This window comes from Alligator mississippiensis, chromosome 4 (assembly GCF_030867095.1).
Source record: "Alligator mississippiensis isolate rAllMis1 chromosome 4, rAllMis1, whole genome shotgun sequence".
In the NCBI taxonomy this organism is placed as follows: Eukaryota; Metazoa; Chordata; order Crocodylia; family Alligatoridae; genus Alligator; species Alligator mississippiensis.
The window spans coordinates 162,088,166-162,108,986 of NC_081827.1; the positions used below are offsets into that span (position 1 = coordinate 162,088,166).

At 43.3% G+C, this 20,821-nt stretch overlaps 1 protein-coding gene across 7 annotated transcripts in view; it reads right to left on the bottom strand.

The window, feature by feature from the left end:
• ATP6V0A1 (ATPase H+ transporting V0 subunit a1) overlaps positions 1–20,821 on the bottom strand; it is a 61,885-nt gene that overhangs the window by 16,631 nt on the left and 24,433 nt on the right. For 5 of the 7 annotated variants that reach the window (XM_059726909.1, XM_014596271.3, XM_006278575.4 and 2 more), the window contains exons 11-18: positions 20,252–20,402; positions 16,137–16,276; positions 15,204–15,361; positions 14,551–14,641; positions 12,617–12,735; positions 11,974–12,190; positions 9,966–10,073; positions 6,404–6,511 (exon numbers count right to left, since the gene is read on the bottom strand). In XM_059726909.1, the coding sequence (XP_059582892.1) occupies positions 6,404–6,511; positions 9,966–10,073; positions 11,974–12,190; positions 12,617–12,735; positions 14,551–14,641; positions 15,204–15,361; positions 16,137–16,276; positions 20,252–20,402 (1,092 nt within the window). Of the gene's footprint in view, positions 1–5,553; positions 5,794–6,403; positions 6,512–9,199; positions 9,275–9,965; positions 10,074–11,973; positions 12,191–12,616; positions 12,736–14,550; positions 14,642–15,203; positions 15,362–16,136; positions 16,277–20,251; positions 20,403–20,821 lie in introns of those variants that run through there. The other 2 variants (XM_059726911.1, XM_059726910.1) reach the window with 2 other exon arrangements.

Below are 20,821 nucleotides of genomic sequence, written 5' to 3' on the forward strand. Positions count from 1 at the left end.
GACCCCTAGCTCTTGTATTGAGAGGCAGTAAATAATTCCAATTTATTTTCTCTTTGCCATTTGGTATTTTGTAAGCTCTTGTCATGTCCCCCCTCAAGCATCTCATTTCTAAACTGAATAGGTCTAGCCTCTTTAGTCTCTCCTTATATGAAAGCCCCCTCCATGTCACTAACCATCCTTGTTGCCCTTTTCCGGACCTTCTCTAGTTCTTCTATATCCTTTTTGAGGTGTGGGGACCAGAACGGGGCACAGTATTCAAGGTATGGACACACCACCGATTTATAAATGAGTATAATGATACTTTCTCATTTGTTCCCAATTCCATTCTTAATAATCCCTAACATTGTTTGCCTTTTTGATGTCTGCTGAACACTGAGCTAAATGTTTTTTTAGTGAACTTTCCACAATGACTCCCACATCAATTTATTTTCTTGCGTGATAATAACTAATATAGAGCCCATCATAGTGCACGTATAGCTTGAGTTATTTTTGCCCAAGTGCATCACTTCACACTTACCTACGTTGACTTTCATCTGCCATTTAGTTGCCCATTCAAACAATCATGCCAGATCCTTCTGTAGTTCCTCACAGTCTGCCTTGATCTTTACCATTCTGAACTGTTCTGTGTTATTTGCAAGTCTGGCCTGGCCACCTTGTTACTCGCCCCCTTTTCCAGTTCATCTATGAATATGTTAAACAGCACTGGTCCCAACACAGATCTCTGGGAGATCCTGCTGCTTAGTTCTTCCCATCATAAACTGATTGCTTATATTCACTCTTTGCTTTCCATCTTGGAAACAATTTCTAATCCACAAGTGGATGTTCCCTGTAATCCCATGACTATCTAACATACTTAAGAGGTAGGGTTGTGCGAAGCTTCGGCCACTGATTCAATTCAGTGGAGATTCAGTCCCATTCGGTGGCCAAATCTCTGAATCCAAACTGAATCAGGAGACCCTTTAATCTCTGAATCAAATCAGAACCCTCTGAATCGATTCAGAGAGATTCGGCGATTCAGACATGGACACAGCTTTAAATGTTTTTTCTACATACCTCAAGGTAGCAGGCACCTCACCAACATTGCAATGGTAGGGTGGATGGAGCATCCCACAGGAGGGTCCTCAGCGTGCTCGGCAGCAGACCCGGAAGCAGACCAGAAGCACTTCTGATCCACTTCCAGGTCTGCTGGGGAGTGCACAGGGAGCCTTCCTCTGTACCTCCCCAGCTTGGTGACTGGTGCCTCCTATATCTGGGGAGAATGCTGGGGGGCCCCCCAGTGGACCCAGAAGTACGTCTGGTCCACTTCTGGATTTGCCACCAAGCATGTGGGGGGGCCCCACCCACGCTCCTGTGGGATCCTCCATCCGCCCCAGCATCACAGTGTTAACGGGCCGCACCTGGTATCTTGAGGTATGTAGAAAAAAACATTTAAAGCTGTGTCTATGGCTGAATCACCGATTCTCCGAATCAGCATTGAATCTTCAGATGCGATTCAGCTGAATTGAATCGGGGACAGTGATCCAAATCAATGAATCGTATCACTGTCCCCAATTCGGGCCAAATCCAAATAGGCCCGTTTTGCACGCCCCTGTTATGAGCCTCTGGTGGGGGACCTTGTTCAAATATGATCTTTGATGTTCAAACATACTATGTCAACTGGATCACCCTAATCCACCTATTTATTGACACCCTCCCTCAAAGAACTCTAATAGGCTGATGAGGCTTGATTTCCCTTTAAAAAAGATGTGTTGGGGAGGAGTTAACAAGTCACATCCATCCACATGCTGGAATTTATTTATTTTTTTAAATAATTTCTACCAGTTTTCCAGGAACAGAAGTTAGGCTCACTGGCCTGTAGTTCCCCACATCCTCTCTAGAGCCTATTTTTAAATATGAGAGTCATGCTGGCAACACTCCAGTCCTCTGGTACCAAGGCTGTTTTTAGTGAGAGGTTGCGTACTATAGGTACAAGTTCAGCAATTCCTAATCTGAGCTCCTTCAGGGCCTTAGGGTGAATGCCATCCGGTCCTAGTGATTTGCTATAATTTAGTTTATCAATTTCCTCTACGACCTCACCTACTGAATCTTCACTTTGGGTCAGCTTCACTAACTTGTCCAGAGACAGGAGTGGATCTGGTGAGGAAATCTTCCCAACATCTTCCATAGTGGAGCCAGATGCAAAGAATGCATTTAGTTTCTCAGCAATGGACCCATCATCCTTTAGCACCCCTTTTACACCTTGACCATTCAAAGGCCCAACTGACTTTCTGACTACTCTTTGGCTTCTGGTATACTTAGAATTTGAGGAAAAACTTTTTAGAGACACAAAGGGTAACAATAAAATTTTATCTTATTATAGTTTTACATCTAATTTGCCAGTGTTTATGCTCTTTTTTATTTTCTTCGCTAGGTTTTAACTTCCACTTTTTGAAAGAAGATTTTTTTCTGCTTATTGCCTCTGCAACTGTCATTAAACCATGCTTGCTTGCTTTTAATCCACTTTCCATTTTTTTTATTTGTGGTATGCATTTGCATTTGCTTTGTGCCTCCAATATAACGTTCTTAAGCAGTTTCAAGATTTTCTTCTCATTTCCCCTCCTAAATGGATGTCAAACCCAATTGCATTGAGGTCACTAATGCCGAAGGGCTCAGTAACACTTACCCTTTGCACCAAATCCTGTGCACTTCTGAGGACTAGGTCAAGAATGGTCTTTACCCTTGTATGTTCCAGGACTAACTGCTCCAGGAAGCAGTCTTTTATAATGTCAAGAAATTTGGTCTCTGCACCCGGGCCTGATGTTAGACTGACCCAGTCTCTTCGTGGATAGTTGAAGTCCCTTGGCATTTCTAGCTAGCTGCTGGAGGATAGTATATCCCTAAATATACTCCCCTCCTTGAAACCTGGGATTTCTATCTACAAAGATTCTATGGTACTTCTCTTATCAGTTGAAAAATCTACCCTATTTGATTCAATGCATTCTTTGATGTAGAATGCCATTCTCCCACAAGTATAACCTACTCTACTGTTCCTGTACAACTTGTATCCTGGTATTACAGCATTCCATCGATTTTCCTCATTCCGCCATGTTTCAGAGATACCTATTATGTCAATGTCATTATTTACTGCTAAGCATTCAAGTTCCCCCACTTTTGATCTTTGGCTTCTAGCACAAGTATGAAAACATGTATACTTTTGATTTTTGCCAGGTTAGCTACTCCCATGTGACCTTTTACTCATTAAAGGCATTTGCTTATGCTAGTCTTCATCCTGTTTCTTATCCCTCCTGCTCCCCACTTTTTTTTTTCTTCCAGTTTCACCCTTATAGGGCAAGTCAATCCAAATTGTGTGCTATTTTACAACACAAGCTGTGGCTTTCCCCTGCATTTTTAGTTTAAATGCCGCTCTACCACCTTATTAATGTTACACGCCAGTAGTTACGGTACCATTTTTTTTTCAGGTAGAAACCATCCCTTCTGTACAGGCTTTCCCTATTCCAAGAGGATCTCCTAATTCTAATATAATAAAAGGCTTAGTCTGTCTGTATCTGTCTGCAACACTATTGGAGCACTCCGATTGGCTACTGAAACAACCAATCAGTGTTCCAAGAGTGTTACGGACAGGAGACGGTGGTGCAGAGTGCTGCCATGATGGTGGGGATGGAGGAGACAGGGTGGGTGGGCAAGGCCAGCACTGCTGGCCTCACCACTCCCCCAACTCCAGGCCATGCTCCCTGGAGGCAGAGGAGTGCTGCTGTGACCGGGGAGGGGGAATGGGACAGAGGGGATGGAACCCCTGGGGGGGGCAAGGCCATCTGGCCTCACTCCCCTGCTCCATCCCTGCCATCATGGCAGCGCTCCACTGCCTCCAAGGAGTGGGGAGGGGCGGCACAGCAGGCGGCTGAGACCAGCAGCAATGGAAGCAGTGGCAGTGCAGGGGACGGTGGGGCAAGCTTCACCCCACCACCCTGCTCCTGGGAGGTGGTGACAGTGCGGAGTGGTGCATGGCGGTGCTCTGTACCTGCTACCCCGCCAACAAACAATCATCCTCGATTGGCAATTTAATTAGGAGCCAGCAAAACCTAAACCCTTCCTCCCTACACCATTATCTTAGCCTCACATTGAGACTCCAGAGTCCTGCCTGCCTACCTGGTCCTGTGCACAACACTAGAAGCATTTCAGAGAATGCTACCGCACTAGGAAGGCAACTTAATAAAAGTCAACTAAAGATAACATGCCTGGAGACATCCTATATACACACATTTATTTCACTCTGCTAAAAAGAATGACAATTAATCTTAATCAAGTCAGTCAGATGGACAGGACTGATACTGCTCTAACTACAGTGCAATTCATGCACCTACCTACTGGTATTATGAATCTAGATTAAAAGGAAAGAAGTTGGGCCCATTAGGTCCAGTGTTGAAGGAAGTGTTAGTGTGGGGCATAAGATTATTCACTTATTTACTTAGATTTTTCTGTAGCTCATTCTGAATGAGCTGAACAACTTACTTTAGTTTGTTAGACCAATAGATACCCAACTCTACACTCTCAAAACTAAGTTCTATCCTTTTATCAACATTAATTACTGGTGCCCATTTGTTTTGGGTCTAAAGACAAACACAAATCAAAGAGTAGCATGGATATTGCAATGACAGAGGAGTATTTCATTCTACAGCTTTGTTGGTGTTAATGCTCACTGGAGATGGCAGACTTACATCCATTTACATACAGCCTACCATTTTGAATTGACATTTGTTTATACATATGAATTGACCTCACAGATGAAGAAAATTCTTGTTAATGGTGAAATAAGCAAAACCTTCATTAGCAATTTGTGCATGCTAAGCTTCTTGGAGAAATATGTACCAAGGCCTTTTGCATCCACACCCACAATTCAAAGAACAAAAGACACAACAAGCACAGGCACACTAACAGCAAAGACCCAAGAATGGCATAACTGCTTGTAGACATTAACTATTGCTTCCAAGGATGCCACCTGCCCCTGCTCCTGCCACCAGAGCCAGCCTGTCCAAAGAGTGACCAAGAGTACCTACTCGAGGAGTAGGAAAAGGAGGAAGGAACATGAAGAATATGGGTCTTTTGATAGCAAGGAGTGCAGAGACTGGTTAGATTTAAATGGTCTGCTCTCCAAAGAGTATATTATATTTCTGACTCTTCCAACTACTAGTATTCAAGAATGAGCAATTCTTCTCCTAAAAACCCTCCTTGAGAGAGAATAAACAAAAATATTGATTCCCTGGTTATCAGCAACTCCAATTTGATATGTTTCAATATTTTGCCGAATTTATTTCATGGTAGCTGGTAACATTAAGCTAGATGATAGCTAGAAAACAAACAAACAAACAAACAAAAAATCTATAAGCAGTTTGCAAAAAAATCCAAACATTCCCATTGACCAAACAGATACAACTACGTATCAGACAGAGAAACTTGCTTCTCCAACCACTTCAATATTATACAGATTTAGAAGAAGTCACTAGTTGATCTTTGATGCACAGCTGTGCAGGTCAACTGGGAAATATTTGTAGTTGAGAGACAAAGCAAATGTATGCTAGACAGATGAAATAAATTCAGGGTTTCTTTGAATGGAGATACTGCATGAAGTATTAGAAACAGGTCTGTGATGCATTAATGGCTAGGTCTTTTGGAAAAACAAGATGCTATGACAAAGAATTATATTAACTCAGGAGATGATTTACCACCCATGAAAAATGTTCCAGATACACATGAATGCAAAGCTGACTGTAATCTTACCACCTCATCCTCCGCAGGCTTGAAAACACAAGTTTACATTTAGTGCAGTGTCCCATCAGTCACATCATTAGTCAAGAGTACAATTAAGGATTTATTCTTCAAGTGGAAGCACTTAACAAGCATTGTAATGCACAGCTACTAGGGAGGCATCAGGATGTCCAAGATAAACAAGCTAGCTTTCCCTTTTTGTCCACCTCTTGGGCAACAGGTAAGGCAGGGCAGTTGAGATGTGTTAACAGCCCACAAGAATTTGAAACAAGAGAGATTTAGGACTCAAGAAATATAACCAGTTAATATAAATCCAAGTACTATATAACACCAAAGGGGAAGAAGGGGGTTGCCCACACCTGCTTTTTCTAAGGGAAAAACAAGTCTGTGGCAACTGTCCATATTTTCAGATGCCCTATGGGGATACAGAGCTGGCCCATCATGAGACTCCTGCTCTTTTAACAAGAAATAAGAGTCAAAGATGACCAGAGAGTAGTGTGTAAAAGGTTGTTATTAGAACAGGCCTTGAATTTCTACTGTTTTACTGTCAGCACTGCTATGGAAATTTAAGAGCTTGGAAGCTAGTAAATCATCCCCAGAGTGCCAACTTTACTGTCCTGAGCAAGTGTCAGACACTCACCTCCTCCCCTTCCTCAGAATGGGTAGAGAGCTGGTCATGTTGAATGATCTCTGCGTCTTCTTCAGTGGGTCCATTACCCACCCGGATGCCACCAAAGTTGTGAGTTCCCTAATACATGCATAAAAAGAAAAAGCAGAATGCTGTTTAGAATTTAGTGCAAATAGGTACTTAACACATCTCCATGAAGCAGGACCAACTTCCAGAAAAAAAAAAAATTCCACATTAAAAAGTTCAATGGCACAACTATTTTCCACAAGCTTCGATTTTACAGATCTTCCAGCTTGGGTGAGAAAGAAGCATATTCCTGCTGGATCTGAAACAGAAAAGTTATATAACCAATTTGAACAACAACTCTTTACAAAACATAATTTCACCTTTCATCAAAAGCCATATTTTCTCCAAAACTACAAACAGCGGTTACATTTCCAACAACTGGTGGGCAAACCCCTTGGAAACTGACAAAAATGCAACTGCTACTCTACATGAAGTGAGTCATGAGATTTTCTTCTAGCATTTGCCATTATCTGACACTAAAACACACACACATGCTCAGCCCACACCAATTTTTGCCAGGCATACTAAAGCCACACACAAGGAAAAGAATCAGACCTTCCTTTACGTGGAAGTTCAGGACTGCAGAGATGATTCCTTTTATAGGCATTTGACACAAGAAACTCAGCTGTGTTTTTGTTCTTTCTCAAATATAGAAGGCAATACTTAAATACCAGATTGTTCAACTTCACTTGGTTTTGAGTGGTTTAGCCAAGCTAGAGCCACTTCACTTAAGTGTTTTCATTCTTCAGTTCTATAAAATCTGTTGCACATTTCTTAATCCCACTAATACATGATGCACAGCACATTCACTGTTTGACAGTCTTCCAGCACTGCTTGTGTGCATTGTAAGCGAAGTCCAGAGGCACAATGAAAGCATGCCTTGCACATAGCCATATTTTCAGGATTTAAAATAGCCTGCACCAACATGCATATACTGTAGGCAGACTTCCATTATTTTTATTCAAGAGCTGCCAGTAACATTGGGTGAAACACTGTCAGTCTAAAACACAACATTATACATTCAGAACTTTAAGCCTGACAGACCACAAGGGTGTGACTTCAAAATGCTCTGCTTGTGATAAAACCTGGCATACAACTTCTGTGTTATATCAGGAGTATAGAATGAAGACAAGATGATTTTTAAATTCAAATATTGAATTCTGTAGTTTCCAAATGACTATGTAAAAAAAAAAAAAGTTTAAAACTTGGCTTCCTCCATGTTTACTTTAATAATTCTTATCTCCAGTATCCTGATGGAATAGCTTATGAATGCTTATTAAGAGATTGCATATATTATAACTGGATGATCTTGAAAGCCCAGTTTGTCTTCATGAATTTTATAATGCAGATGGACCAGCTGTAAAACTTGACGCTAAAAACATTTGTTGAATTCATTTCAGACTCCAAAACACAAAACAAAACACAAAAAACACAACAACAACAAAATCAGAGATGTTATGTTCGTAAAGGAACAGAAAACAATGTTGAAAGTGAAACAGACATATATTACACAGTAAATAGTACACTTCTATGTGAGAATGATAAAGCTTATATTTATCTCTGGGCTTTGAGTTGTTTCTGTTTTTGGACTGGCACTGAAATGTTACAAGTTACCAACAGTGAATATTAAGGCAGTGTTATTTACACTACATTTTTAATTGCTCCAAAATGTATATTTATGGGTTAGAAGAGAAGCACAGAGCTTTCAGTCACACATGGCTAATATCTCTCCTCTAGGTCAGATCCTCGGAATTATTATAGCTTCTTACACAGAAGATTTTTTGTGCCCCTATCTTATTAAACAGCTTGGAGACCTGAAAAATATCTATTTCTCAGCGCTCCTGCATGCCTTTTTCAGGCAGTTTAAGAAAGATCTGTTAAGGGAGCACTTGCTGGTATCTAAGAAACTTTACACCCAATTCAAACTTGTCACTGAATACCTTTGTTGAAAGGCTAATACCATCCAGAATATCTGTACATAATTTAAATCTCTTTGCTTTAAAAAAACAAAACAAAACACTTTTTTTTTTACTTTGAGTTGGATAAATAATTTTGTACATGCCCTTCTGGGGAAGGGACAGAGCTATGAAAGCTCTGTCACTCGGCACTGGCTGGCAGTAGGCTTTCGCCATGGAGGGCAGTATACTGATTTCACATAAGCAGTTGTAGACAGCTGCTACTGACAACCTTGTCTGCACACAGCCATTTTTATTGTAACATCAGATCCTAGTCCCTTTCCCTCCCCCAACCCCCAACTCCAAAAAGCAGACAAAAATTTTGAACTGCTGATGTGAAGGTGCTGGGAGAACATCACTGAAACATGATTTTTGGGAATATGGAATGTAAACAAAAACGCTTCGAATAGAAAACAACCCTTTTTATAAAAACTTCCAAGAACATGAAAACCAAGGACATTTTTCTGGGAAGCTACAGAGACAAGGCATCCTCGTGTCGCTTTTGTGGGGTAGGATATCACTGGAACTGCTTCAGTGTAATGTTTTCGCATTCTGCAGTTGCTTCATGGTAATCTTGCATTTGTGTACAACTAGTTTGGAATGTATCATCACAATTATACTGAGGTTATTGGAATTTATATTCTGGAGACAAAGACTGGTCCCACCTGCTAGAGATGCTCTCATCATTTACAGAAAGTGCAGATACATTCCAAATCCTCTGGATAATTGTGTGTGCTTTAATACCTCCCCAACTTTAAATGCATCACACGATTTTAAATGCACTCACTGTTGCAGCCGCTGCTGCTTCTAGTGCCTGCTCGTTCTGGACTGTGCTGACTTGGCCCTCCACGGATTGCCCTTCCTGATAGTGAATGGAAGAAAAAAGAGGGAGGAGGAAGAAAAACAAAAGAGAAAAAGGGAGACGAATGGAGGGGACATGGGAGGATGAAAGATGGTCAGAGAAGGGAGAGGGAGTGTCTTTAACTGTATCATACTTCGATGGGTTTAATATCCTAACAGATGTCTGCCACACATGCAAAGGGAATTTTCAAGCACTCTCAGTACAAGTGTGTCAGGTTCCAGACTTTTTATATGAACTATTTTAGTACAGTTATATAACCAGAAATGAAACAAAAGATCTTCTAAATGAAGGGCTTGCATTCACAAGCAAAGATTAGTTTATTTTCATATCCACATAGTTTTAGTTAGGCTGCTCAATACTGCTGGGCAACTTGCTACATCTCTGCTTCTGCACTCTGGCACCCCAGGAAAGGCACAGAATCAAGGGATTCTGTACTCCTGCACAGACCAAGAGCCCCAGAAAGGTGTATTTTTTTTTAGCACACAATCAGTATTTATATTTTCTAAAGTAGATTCAATGCAAGATTCAAATCAGAGACAGGCAACAGCTTGTACATTTTACTGACCACTTGTCTTTATGCACATGTGTACAGGTCAGAGCATGAACCTATGTTTCTAAGATCAGGAAGGAGCTTACATCTTTAGAACCAATAATCTTAAAACAAAAACAAACACATAAAAGAGTCACCCACCAAATGCTTTCTCCATAAATACTGACGGCGAAGGACGAGGGGCTTAACTACCAGCATCCAGGGCACACAGAGAAATGCGATCACCACCAGGAAGCTCTGAAGTCCTTGCTGTGGAAGAAGGTCTCAGATAATTTAACCTGCAACTCAATTGCAGCCAATTATTTTCTTATACAAGTCTGATACAAGTCTCATTTAAAAACTACTAGCTCCACAGTACAAACATTTCTGGAGTTATCTACACCCTAACAATATCTGTATCAGTTATACCCACCTACTGTTTCCCACAACAGCAGACTGGCCTGTGCTTTCTGTTTGCCTACAGCTGCATTATGCCCAGGTTTGTTTCTCATCCAACCTGAATGCAATCAGGAGGGAGATGTAAGGTCACCACTTGTAGTGGAGTGGAGACCTCTAGGAAAAATGTAAGTGGTTTTACAGGGAGCAGCAGTTGGGCAGATGGCACTCTCTCACTCATTTATCCTGAATAAGTGTCTTACCTGTGTTAGAGGGCACAATGCTATTGGCACACACAAAGATTTTCTGCTGCCTTCTGGTTAACAGAGAACCCAGATTGTTTGGGGGCAAGTGATAATGACATTCAGATTTAAATTCCTCCTGAAGTTATGGTTCCCCCTTTTTAGGACAATTACAAGTAGAGAGGAAGTTAGCTGCATTAGTCTGAAGTCAGGCAGAGCAGGACAGGGTGGCACCTTAAAGCTGAATTCATTCAAACAGGCGTGCCCCAATAGAGATTTTTGGGGCCGATAATGATAGTCGATTTTTAAGGAGGCATATTGGCCAATAGCAATCCAATTTCCGATACAGCATGGAGAACTGCGTGCAGCTCGTAAGTCTGTTGTGATGGAAGGAGGGGGAAGAGAAGGTGCATGGTGGAGCAGATCAAGGACCCCACAGTGAGGGAGGGAGTGGGGCAGGGTGCGGGATGAAGCCTCAGCTCATCTGGGGGGTGTGGGGTGGCGGTTTTCTGTTGCTGTGCATACCCTGGGTGGGCATGTGGGGGGTGTGTAGGCCCTGGATCTGCAGAGGGCAGGGCAGCTGCTGCTGTGGACTGGGGCTGGGCTGCACAGGGCTCTTCCCAGCAGCGTGGCTGGGCTGGACCGGGCCGGGCCGTGCTTGGAGCAGGCAGTAACAGTTGCTGGGGGCGGGGCTACAGGGGAAGGGGCTCCAACAACCCTAAAATTCACCGTGGGCCCCCCCCCAGGCTGCCCTCCCAGCACCACCAGCCACTCTGAACACAGCACAGCAGAGCCCAGCCCAGCCCCCCCACACCGGCAAGAGCCCAACGCAGCCCCAACCCCAGCCTGCAGCTGCAGCCCATCCCACCCTGTGCAGATACGGGTGGCACATGCCCCCCCACACCCTCCTGGGGTGTGCACAGCAGCAGGAGCTGCCCCCCTACCCCCCCCGAGCTCCCTGGATGAGCCACGGCTCTGTCCTGCGCCCACCCCACCCTGGTTAGACAGCACTCTCCCCAGCCCCACTACCTCCCACCTCCCTGTCCACCACAGGCTTACCAGCTGCATGCAGCTCTCCAAGCTGCCTGGCTGTGCTCCTCATTGCCTACATGCTGCGCTGGGCTACACACATGTACGGGCCATTTATCGGCCACATCAGGCCACCTTCTGATACAGACAATTTTCTTTATAATATCGATGCCGATCCGATACTGGACTGATGCATCGGTACACCTCTACATTCAAAAGCATCTAACAAAATAGGCTGTGGCCTATGAAAGCTCAGGCCTTTCTAAATGAGTCAGGTTTTAAAAGGTACCCTGCTCAGAAGAATTATGCCATATTCTGGTTTTCACTTGCTGCATTGCTAACTCAGGAGTGAAAAGGATCCTCATGCAAGAAGTATCTCCAGCACCTTAGAATGCCTCAACCTGAAACATTCCAGCAAGTTGGATTTATGTCCAGCATTTGAGTGGAAGGCTTCAACACTGGAGACACTAACTGCTTTGTATCAGCTCAGAACTGCCACATACCTGCCCTTTATAAAGCATCTTATTACTAGGATCAGCATAGGAGAAGAGAAACATGTTGATGAAATGGATTAGAAGACTTGGTGCATCCTTTGAGGTATGAGCATCATAGGCAGTCCACTTGTAGAAAATGAGGATAACGAGGTAGCCGAACAAAGACAACATGAAAATTATCTCAGGAATAAACCCCAGGTAGATATTCAGTGGCTTCCTGAAGTAACTACGGAGAAAAAGAATTGCATCTGTGAGTATGTTAAGACACCCTTAAGTTCTATTGATATTAGAGAGGCACAATGCAGACTAAGAGTAAGGCTAGCTTTTAAAGGAGGAACACTTAAAAAAAAAAAAAAGTGCTGCATTTTTATAGTTAAATCTTTAAATAAATAAATAAAAGATTTGAGAGAGAAACAATTGACAGGCAAATACACTCACAGTGGAATAGAAATAAACGGTTAGCTATTTGTAGTGTGCTGAAATACCTTATTGCAATTCCCTGCACCTTAAGAGCATGTGCCATGGGGCAAGCTTTAAAAGACATAAAACCTCAAATGTGAGTGCCTATCCAAGTGAGAGTCTACTCTTAAGTCTTCTACAAAAAGAGGAAGTCTCCACTTCTCTTAGTGAAAAGACGATACAGCACACTCACATGTGGTTGAGAAGGCTGAGCGTGACACCAAAAAGCATGTGGATAACGCCGAGAATCACAGACATCTTCATCTTAAAGGAGTTGAGGAAGGTCAGTTTGTTGCTGGCGATATTCCAAATCTGGTCACAAACATCAGTTCAGTCAGAATTACCATGTGAAAGAGACAGTCAGAGGTGAACTGAATTAGCATTTGCTTATATTAAAACAGCAAAAGCTATCAAGCACTAACAGACTTAGGGAACAGATAAAAGTAACAAGACACACTAAACACACACAGGGCATATATACACGTGTGATTAATGCTTACTGCTCCAGAGTTTATTCATGAGCAGTATGTGGAGGCAAATTGGAACAGCTCAGTCTGGCAGGGGACTCAAGGAGCAAGCCTGCTAGCCAGGGCTGCTCCAACCAGGCTCCATGTGCTGTGGAGAAACTGGCTGGGGCACAAGGGTGCTTCAGTGTGGGGGCTGCCTGCTGGCTAGCCCTGTGCTGAAGTACCCTGTGCCCCAGCCAGCCAGGGCAGCATCTACATGTGCGTTGCTGCACATGAAAAAAACCAAACTCTGCAGTGGGGTAATACTTGTACTGCAGATTTTATTAGTTTCATGAGCCCTAATAGTTTTAACTAGTAACTAAGTGAACTCTTAATTGTCCCAGAAACAGCAAATAGGAAACAGCTGCCAAAGAGATGTTTTCCTTCCTCTCATTTTCAAGGCTTGTAAAAGCAACCTGAAACAAACTATTTAAAGATTAAGAATGGGAGCTAGTTGGTGTGGGGACTGTTAATACCACAGAACTTACAGCATGACAGGCTGTCCTTGTTTTCAAGGCTCATAATAGCAGCTCCAAATGAACCACCATATTTTCCTCGCATACTGCATGCCCCTAAGACACCATTTTTTTCCCTTAATTTCATCTTCCCAAAAAAGACTGTTCTACATTAATGGCTGCACTGAACAAGGACAGAGCCTAATCTTCAGCTCACCTACCCTCCCCTTCCTGCTCAGGCCAAAGCTACAGTGTTAACTCTTTTATAGTTAGTGTCAGCAGCTCTTAACTGTTCAGCCAAAAGCTGAAACTAGCTGCTGCTAAAGTGGGCTCCATGAGTGGCAGTAGATTTTAAGAAGAGCTAAAAACAGTCTGTAGGACTGTGAAATAGGAGAAAAGACCAGAGGTAGTTAACAGACAGCAAGACTGCCAAAGAAAAGATAGCTTGATTAGTGGAACATCCAAGACCATTAACAGGAGAGATGGTTTTTAACAATGAGCAGCAAAAAACAATTCATGGGAGTCAGGTAGACTGTGATAAGCTATGTCATCCATAGACCCCGACACTGCCTGAATAAAAATGTCACTGCTGCTGCTATGCTGCTGGTTTTAAAGTGTTGAGTGGAGAAAGAATCGAAGCAGAGTGACTGCACCACTGCTCCCCACCACGCCTGGATCTGCCCCTTCCTCCATGCAGCTGCTGGAGGGAAGAGAAGGAAAAGCAGCATCTTAATGCATCTCCATGCTTCTGTTCTTGGCAGAAAAATCAGTTTTCCCATTTAATACGTACCCCAATTTTGGGGGGCTCATTTTTGGATAAAAGATGAGTATGGTATGGAAGTAAATGCAGCATTAATATTCTTTAAAATAAGAACTAGTGAGTTTCAGGACTGCAAATACCACAGTACTAATGCTACTATACACACACAGAACACTGTTTACATTGTATTTGGATAAGTACCTAACTTAGGGAAAGAATATAGCTCTTCTTTCCAGTTCTAAACCTAGGCACTTAAATGGAGTACGGTACATTTCTAAATGTTACTGTACTGAGTTTGCTACATAAAAACAGAGCCCTTTATGGTTTAACAAGGTACCAAACAGATACTTGTCACATACATACAAAGAGCATATATTTTGAAGACAATATTAGAAAGAACTCTTACTGGGTCAATGCCAAAGGGATATGGCCCACCAAAGACCCCAGGAACTGCAGGATCCAGCTGCAGGACAGGGGCACGGTGAAGTAGCTCATCTCTGTTTGGATACCAATATACAAAAATCAAGCTCAATTCCTTTTTAAGCAGTTCTTAAAAAGAAATACACAAGGATAACCTGGCACATTCCCTGCACATAGAAGGGAAGTGTGACTTGGTTCAGTTAACTATACTGTCCCCACCCCTCATTGGCCCCCACCCCACTATGTACTTGGGGAATCTATCAATGGAAATCAGTATGTGTGTCATGCTGCTCCAGTCCCAGGTGAAGCCTCACTAATTCAAATGTGTTTTGACAAGGCACAGAGGGAGACTGCTAGAAATTAGCATGCTTGTGAAATGCACTACCAGGAATTGCCATCCTTCCATACATTTTTAATGATGCATGTAAGGAAATGATGGAGAAGCAAGGTGAAGAACAGCCAACTGGTTCCTAGTTTAAGCTGCTTTCCATCTTAAGCTCTGTAGTTTATGTAAAAAACACACAGCAAAAAACAGCGTGCTCCTCACTACACTACGATTCTCTTACAAGCCCTGGACAAATGGATTTTAGTATACAAAGTTTGGCCCTCCACTTATTTTTCAAGCATCCAATTACTTACGTCCAATTGGCATTGGTAAACATTGGCCGGACGCTCCATGATGAGCCAAACATGTTAAGTGCTTTGGAGAAGCAGTCGTTGTAGATGAGGCCAGTGTAAGTGGAGAACATTCCCATTAGCAGAATGATGTAGCGACCACTAAAAATCATGCTGAACATCTGTTTGTTTAAAAAAAAGTAGTTGTCCGTGGGTACTAACAAAACATTAATTAGTCTATCCAAAGTAGCAGAGTCTGAAACCAGCCAATTCTAGAAAAACCACCAAGCCTCGTTTCCATGGCATGGGTTAAGAATGCAGTGATTACAACTGCAAGGGGGGTAACAGCTGGAACACAGAGGCTGGCCAGCTAGTCAGTCCCATGAAGAATATTAATCTATGACATCTTCTAGCCTGCAGGAGGAGGGGGAAAAACCTTTTGACATCCATATTTTGAAGTGAACATCAGCTGAGAAATATTTGCTCAGGAGCGGAGCTAAGCAGATGCTGTGGCAACACTCTGCCAGTTTTGTTCAAACTCTAAAAAGCATCTGAATCCTGACTTGTCACCCTGTCCAGGCCCCAAGAAGACAATCACTCAAATTGTAGGGAGGTAGATGCAAGCCAGGAACTAGCCTGCAAATCAGGTTTCACCCATGACTCAACCAGCACTGCAGGAGACAAGACCTCATCGGTTAACTGCCAAACCATGCTCTTTTTCTGAGTAACTTAGTCCAAACGTTTAAAATGCAAAGTAAAAGGAACCCACTATTCTGAGAAGGGACAATACTCATTTTGAGGTCTAGAGGCTTTAGTTTATTACTCAGTTTGTTCATGTTCTTAAAAGTCTGAAAATGAAAAAAAACCCAAAAGAACTAATATTAGCAACACTACAGGGAAAATACAATCAGGTCTCTCAGCTTTCCTTTAAAAGCCGAGCTAGACCCAAGCCTTTACCTCATTGTCATTCTTCTGTGACAAAATGCGACTTTCCCTAAGCACCATCCACATAGCTATTAGTGTCATCAGGATTCCATGGCCAAAGTCTCCAAACATCACAGCAAACAGAAAGGGGAAAGTGATAATTGTATACGGAGCTGGAAGGTAAGGAAGAGAGAGCAGCACGTGGTAAAAATCTGAACACATAGCTGAGCATCTCTCTATTTCTAGTTATTCCATTAGCAGTACAATTCTTAAAATCATACAAAATTTCTGAACAGGCCAAATCTACACTGCAGATATTGAAAGGGAACTACGTTAGAGACATGGGACTAATAATAAAGAGCACCTCTGCTCATGTGTGGAAGTCAGCTTCCTGCAACATTTAAACTAAATTTCAAGTGAAACATGCACATCCTTTGTGATGCTGACCAGCCTCAGATTTAACTCTTAGCACCAATTTATTCCACTCCACCAATACATCCACAAGTTTTGGATCCTGTGCTTCAAGAAGGATGTGGAGAGTTTGGGAGAAGTGCAGCAGAGAGCAACAGAAATTATTAGGGGCCTGGGAGTTGTGACTCATGAGGAAAAGTTGAAAGAACTAAGGTTATTTAGCCTGGAGAATAGAAGACTGAAGGGGAGGATTTGATAACAGTCTTCAAATACCTGACGGGCAATTGCAGAGGATGGAGATTGGCTTTTTTCCATAACCATAGGGGACAGGACTAGAAACAATGACCTCAAGCTTCAGCAGAGGAAGTTTAGGTAGGAGATTAGGAGGAACTTTCTGACTAGCAGGGTGGTCAAGCACTGGAACAGGCCAGCTAGAGAAATTGTAGAGTCTCCATCCTTGGAAGTTTTCAAGAGCAGACTGGACAGACACTTGGCTAGGATGGTTTATTTTCACAGATTTCATAGACATAAGGGCTGGAACGGGGCTTGTAAGATCATCAGGTCCAGCCCCCTGCCCAAGGGGCAGCAAGTTAGCTAGGGTCAAAGGATCACGGCAAGATAAGCATCCAAGTATTTCTTTAAAGTATCCAGAGTAGGTGCTAGGCACCACCTCTGTGGGGAGTCTGTTCCAAGCTTTGGGGACTCAGACAGTAAAGAAGTTTTTCCTTATGTCCAGCCTAAAATGGTCTTGGAGGAGTTTGTGACCGTGGGACCTTGGCATCTCTTTGGGCACTCTGGTGAACAGGTGTTCCCCCAGATCCTGATGCACACCCCTTAGCTACTTATAGGCTGCCACCAAGTCACCCCTGAGCCTGCGCTTCTCCAGGCTGAAGAGTCCCATAACTCGCAGCATCTCTTCATAACGTCTGTTCTCTTGCCCCCTGATCATGTGTGTGGCTCTCCTCTGGACTCTTTCAAGCTTCTCCACGTCCTTCCTGAATTGTGGAGCCCAGAATTGGATGCAGTACTCCAGCTGTGTCCTCACCAAGGCCGAGTACAGCGGGAGGATGACATCCTGGGTCTTGCTCAAGATTCATCAGTAGATGCAAGCCAGAGTTTTGTTCACCTTGCCAGCTGTGGTATCGCACTGGTAGCTCATGTTCATCTTGTGGTCAATCATGACCCCCAAGTCTCTTTCAGTTGTGGTGCTAGTGAATCTAGCATTATTGAGCCTGTAAGTGCAAAGTAATCATTAAGCAGATTGGCTTTTTCCTGGGAGTTGGCAGTCAGCTGCCCCAACTGGTTTTGCAGGGGTCCAAAGTTGCCTTTGTTTTTCTTTCGACTCTCCACATATCTGAAGAAAGACTTTTTCTTGTCCTTGATTCATGTAGCCAGTTGAAGTTCAGTTGCAGCCTTGGCTTTCCTAGTCCACTCCCTACAGGTGCAGACCAGTGCAGAATGTTCCTCCTTGGTGTTGTTTCCTGTCTTCCATCCTTTATAAGCTTCTCTTTTTAGACATAAAAGGTCCATGAGTACCCTGTTGAGCCAAGGGGGTTGTTGAGCCCTTTTACCACCTATCCCATGGGTTGGGATGGACTCCCCTTGTGCTTCTAGGATTGCTTCCTTAAGGAGCAACCACTTATCATGAACTCCCCTGCCTGTAATATCATGGCCTGTCAGGGCCTCAAGAACAATCCTCCTGAGCTTATGAAAGTCAGCTTTCCTGAAGTCAAGGACTACTGCATTGCTGGCTGGTTTACCAGCTTTTCAACGGATAGTGAAAGTGATCAACTCATGGTCAGTCATCCAGCTTCCCTTCAATCCTTAGGTTGTTAATTAGATCATCCCCTTTGGCCAGTACCAGGTCCAGCAGTGCCTTACCTCTTGTCAGCCCATAAACTTCTTGAGACAGGTAGAGTTCATCCACGTATGTAAGGAAACTTGAGACTGATCGGATTTGGCCGAGTGCTCAGAGATTACCTTGCCTTAAGCAAGGGGCTAGACAAGATGACCTCATGAAGTGCCCTCCAGCATTGCTTTTCTATGATCCTCTAATTTTTTTCCCCCCTTTAATCCCCAACTAATCCTAGCTGGCAGGCAGTAACCAAGTATCTCTTAACACTCCATGTCAAAGTCCTACATTTTTCCTTATATTTTTCACTGCTTCACCCACCCATGCCTTAAGCCTGTGTTTTGTGGGCCAGAATTCCTGTAAAGGCCATCAGCTTATATGCAGACCAGGCACATCAGAATAATTTACCTTGAAATCACACACTGAGGCAAGTATAAAAGTCATAGCATACAACAGCTTTCTGATAAGGTTGATCACACACAGCATTTCAGCTTTTGCCTCTTCAGGAAATCTACTGAACAGCAGGTAGGGAGGCTTTCCCTGCTTTGTAATCTATTACCATTGGTTTAGCATCCAGGGAATGTTTCTTTGCTGGAAATGAGACTGTTAAACCAGGTTTGAGCACCATGGCATAATGTTCATCTCCCACAACACTTTGGCTGACATCAGATTCTGATGCTATAGGGCTGGTTTGCTAAAAAGACAGAGGAGAGTGTGTGAAAATTTTAGAAATATCAGTTTCCTGACCTGCACCTTTGGCATATGTTGTAACAATAAAGCTCATAGAGAAAGAGAAGCCAAACTTGTTATTGTTTACCCTTCCTACAAAAGATACAGCAGACAGCTAGTGCCAGGTAAAGCCAGCTAGCTTACACAGGGAACATAGAAAAATGTAAGTAAAGTTATAGTAGTAGTAAGTTTTGCTAGAAGGAGGGCAAGTACTAGGAATTCAGCACAAAGTAACCCTCAAAATAGCATCATAGTCTTCCACTGCACTTGATCTAGATCAGGGAAAAGCAAAGTCTGGCCTGTGGGCTGCATCCGGTCAGCAGGGGACTCCATTTCCCAGCCACCCCTGCACATGGCTGAGGCCAGTCTCCATGGAGACCCCAGACACAGCTGTGCAGGAAAGCTCAAGGTTGGGGTTGCCAAAGAGACCAGCTGCAGCCAGAGCAGTAGTGCATGCAACAGACCAGAGAAGGGGGCTACTCTGGAGCTGCTGGAAACTTGCAATGGGGGCAGCTTGCTCTGGAGCCAGGGCAGAGCCACGATTTGTAGCCTGTGCGCTCTGGGCAGGGTCATGCAAGCAGGGAATCATGGTTCTGCCCCTGCTCCAGACCAGGCTGTCAGTGCTGCAAGGAGCCAGGAATATAGAGAAATGGAATCTGGCTGCTGGCCAGATCAGTCATTTTGGCCACCCCTGATCTAAATAAACATGAAAAAAAACCGATTGTCTGGAATAAATATTCCCACTGGATACAATTACCTCAAACTGGTATTAAAACATCTGACAAGTTGAAACTAAACTGGTTCACTAAATGCAACGAACACCCAGAAATGACCTCAAAAGCAAAGAAATCCACGCGTCGTATTTCACCTCAGTCCTTTTGGATTAGGATAATTATTTTCCACTCATAACACCGCTCACTTGCAAGCCATATTCCAAGTAGTTCACAAAGCCACTGTATCTCTACATACTAAATAGTGTTAGTGAGCATTTTACAATTCAGTTGCAGAGAAACAGGAGCCCGCACTCTCTTTTTGCAGAGTTAGGCGAGTCCAACACAGGACTTTGCCTAGCAGTAGAGACCAAAGCACCAAGTCAGGAATCCTAAGTTGTTTATAAACAAGGCAGCAGAACAAACCGAGCAGGTTGTGCATTTACCTGGATTTATCTCCCGGTAAGTTCCAATGCCATATGCATCTACTATGTTTTGAAATCCAGAAGTGAACTTGTTGGTTTTGTTGTAAGTGGGAGGGGTTTGGTTGGTCTGCATCCTATTCAGAATGGATGGGACAGTGGATCCACTGTGTTCCTGTTAAAGGAAACAAATGGGAGTTAGAGAGACTCCTCCTTCCCTTGAGCAATGTAGCATGAGAATGGAATGCTCCCCTCCCCTCTGGAAAGGGGCTGTAAGTCTGCATTTTTGTGGTTCGTTTGCACAGTGCAGGAAAACGCTAAAGCTATATGAGAGTCCACCACAGGGGTAGGCAATTATTTTGGCTGGAGGACCACTTAATGAGTTTTGGCAAGCTGGAGAGGGTTGTAAGGGTAGCCCAGCCCCTTGACAGCTGCCCCATCCCCTAATCCCCTGACCTTTGCCACCGGACATCCCTCCCCTTGCCCCCAAAACTACTCATTTTGGGAAGGGAGTTTGCCATCTTGGAACCAGCAAAAAAAATTATATACCAAAAAAAGTCAAACATATTGTTGTAGATATTTTGATTTTATTAA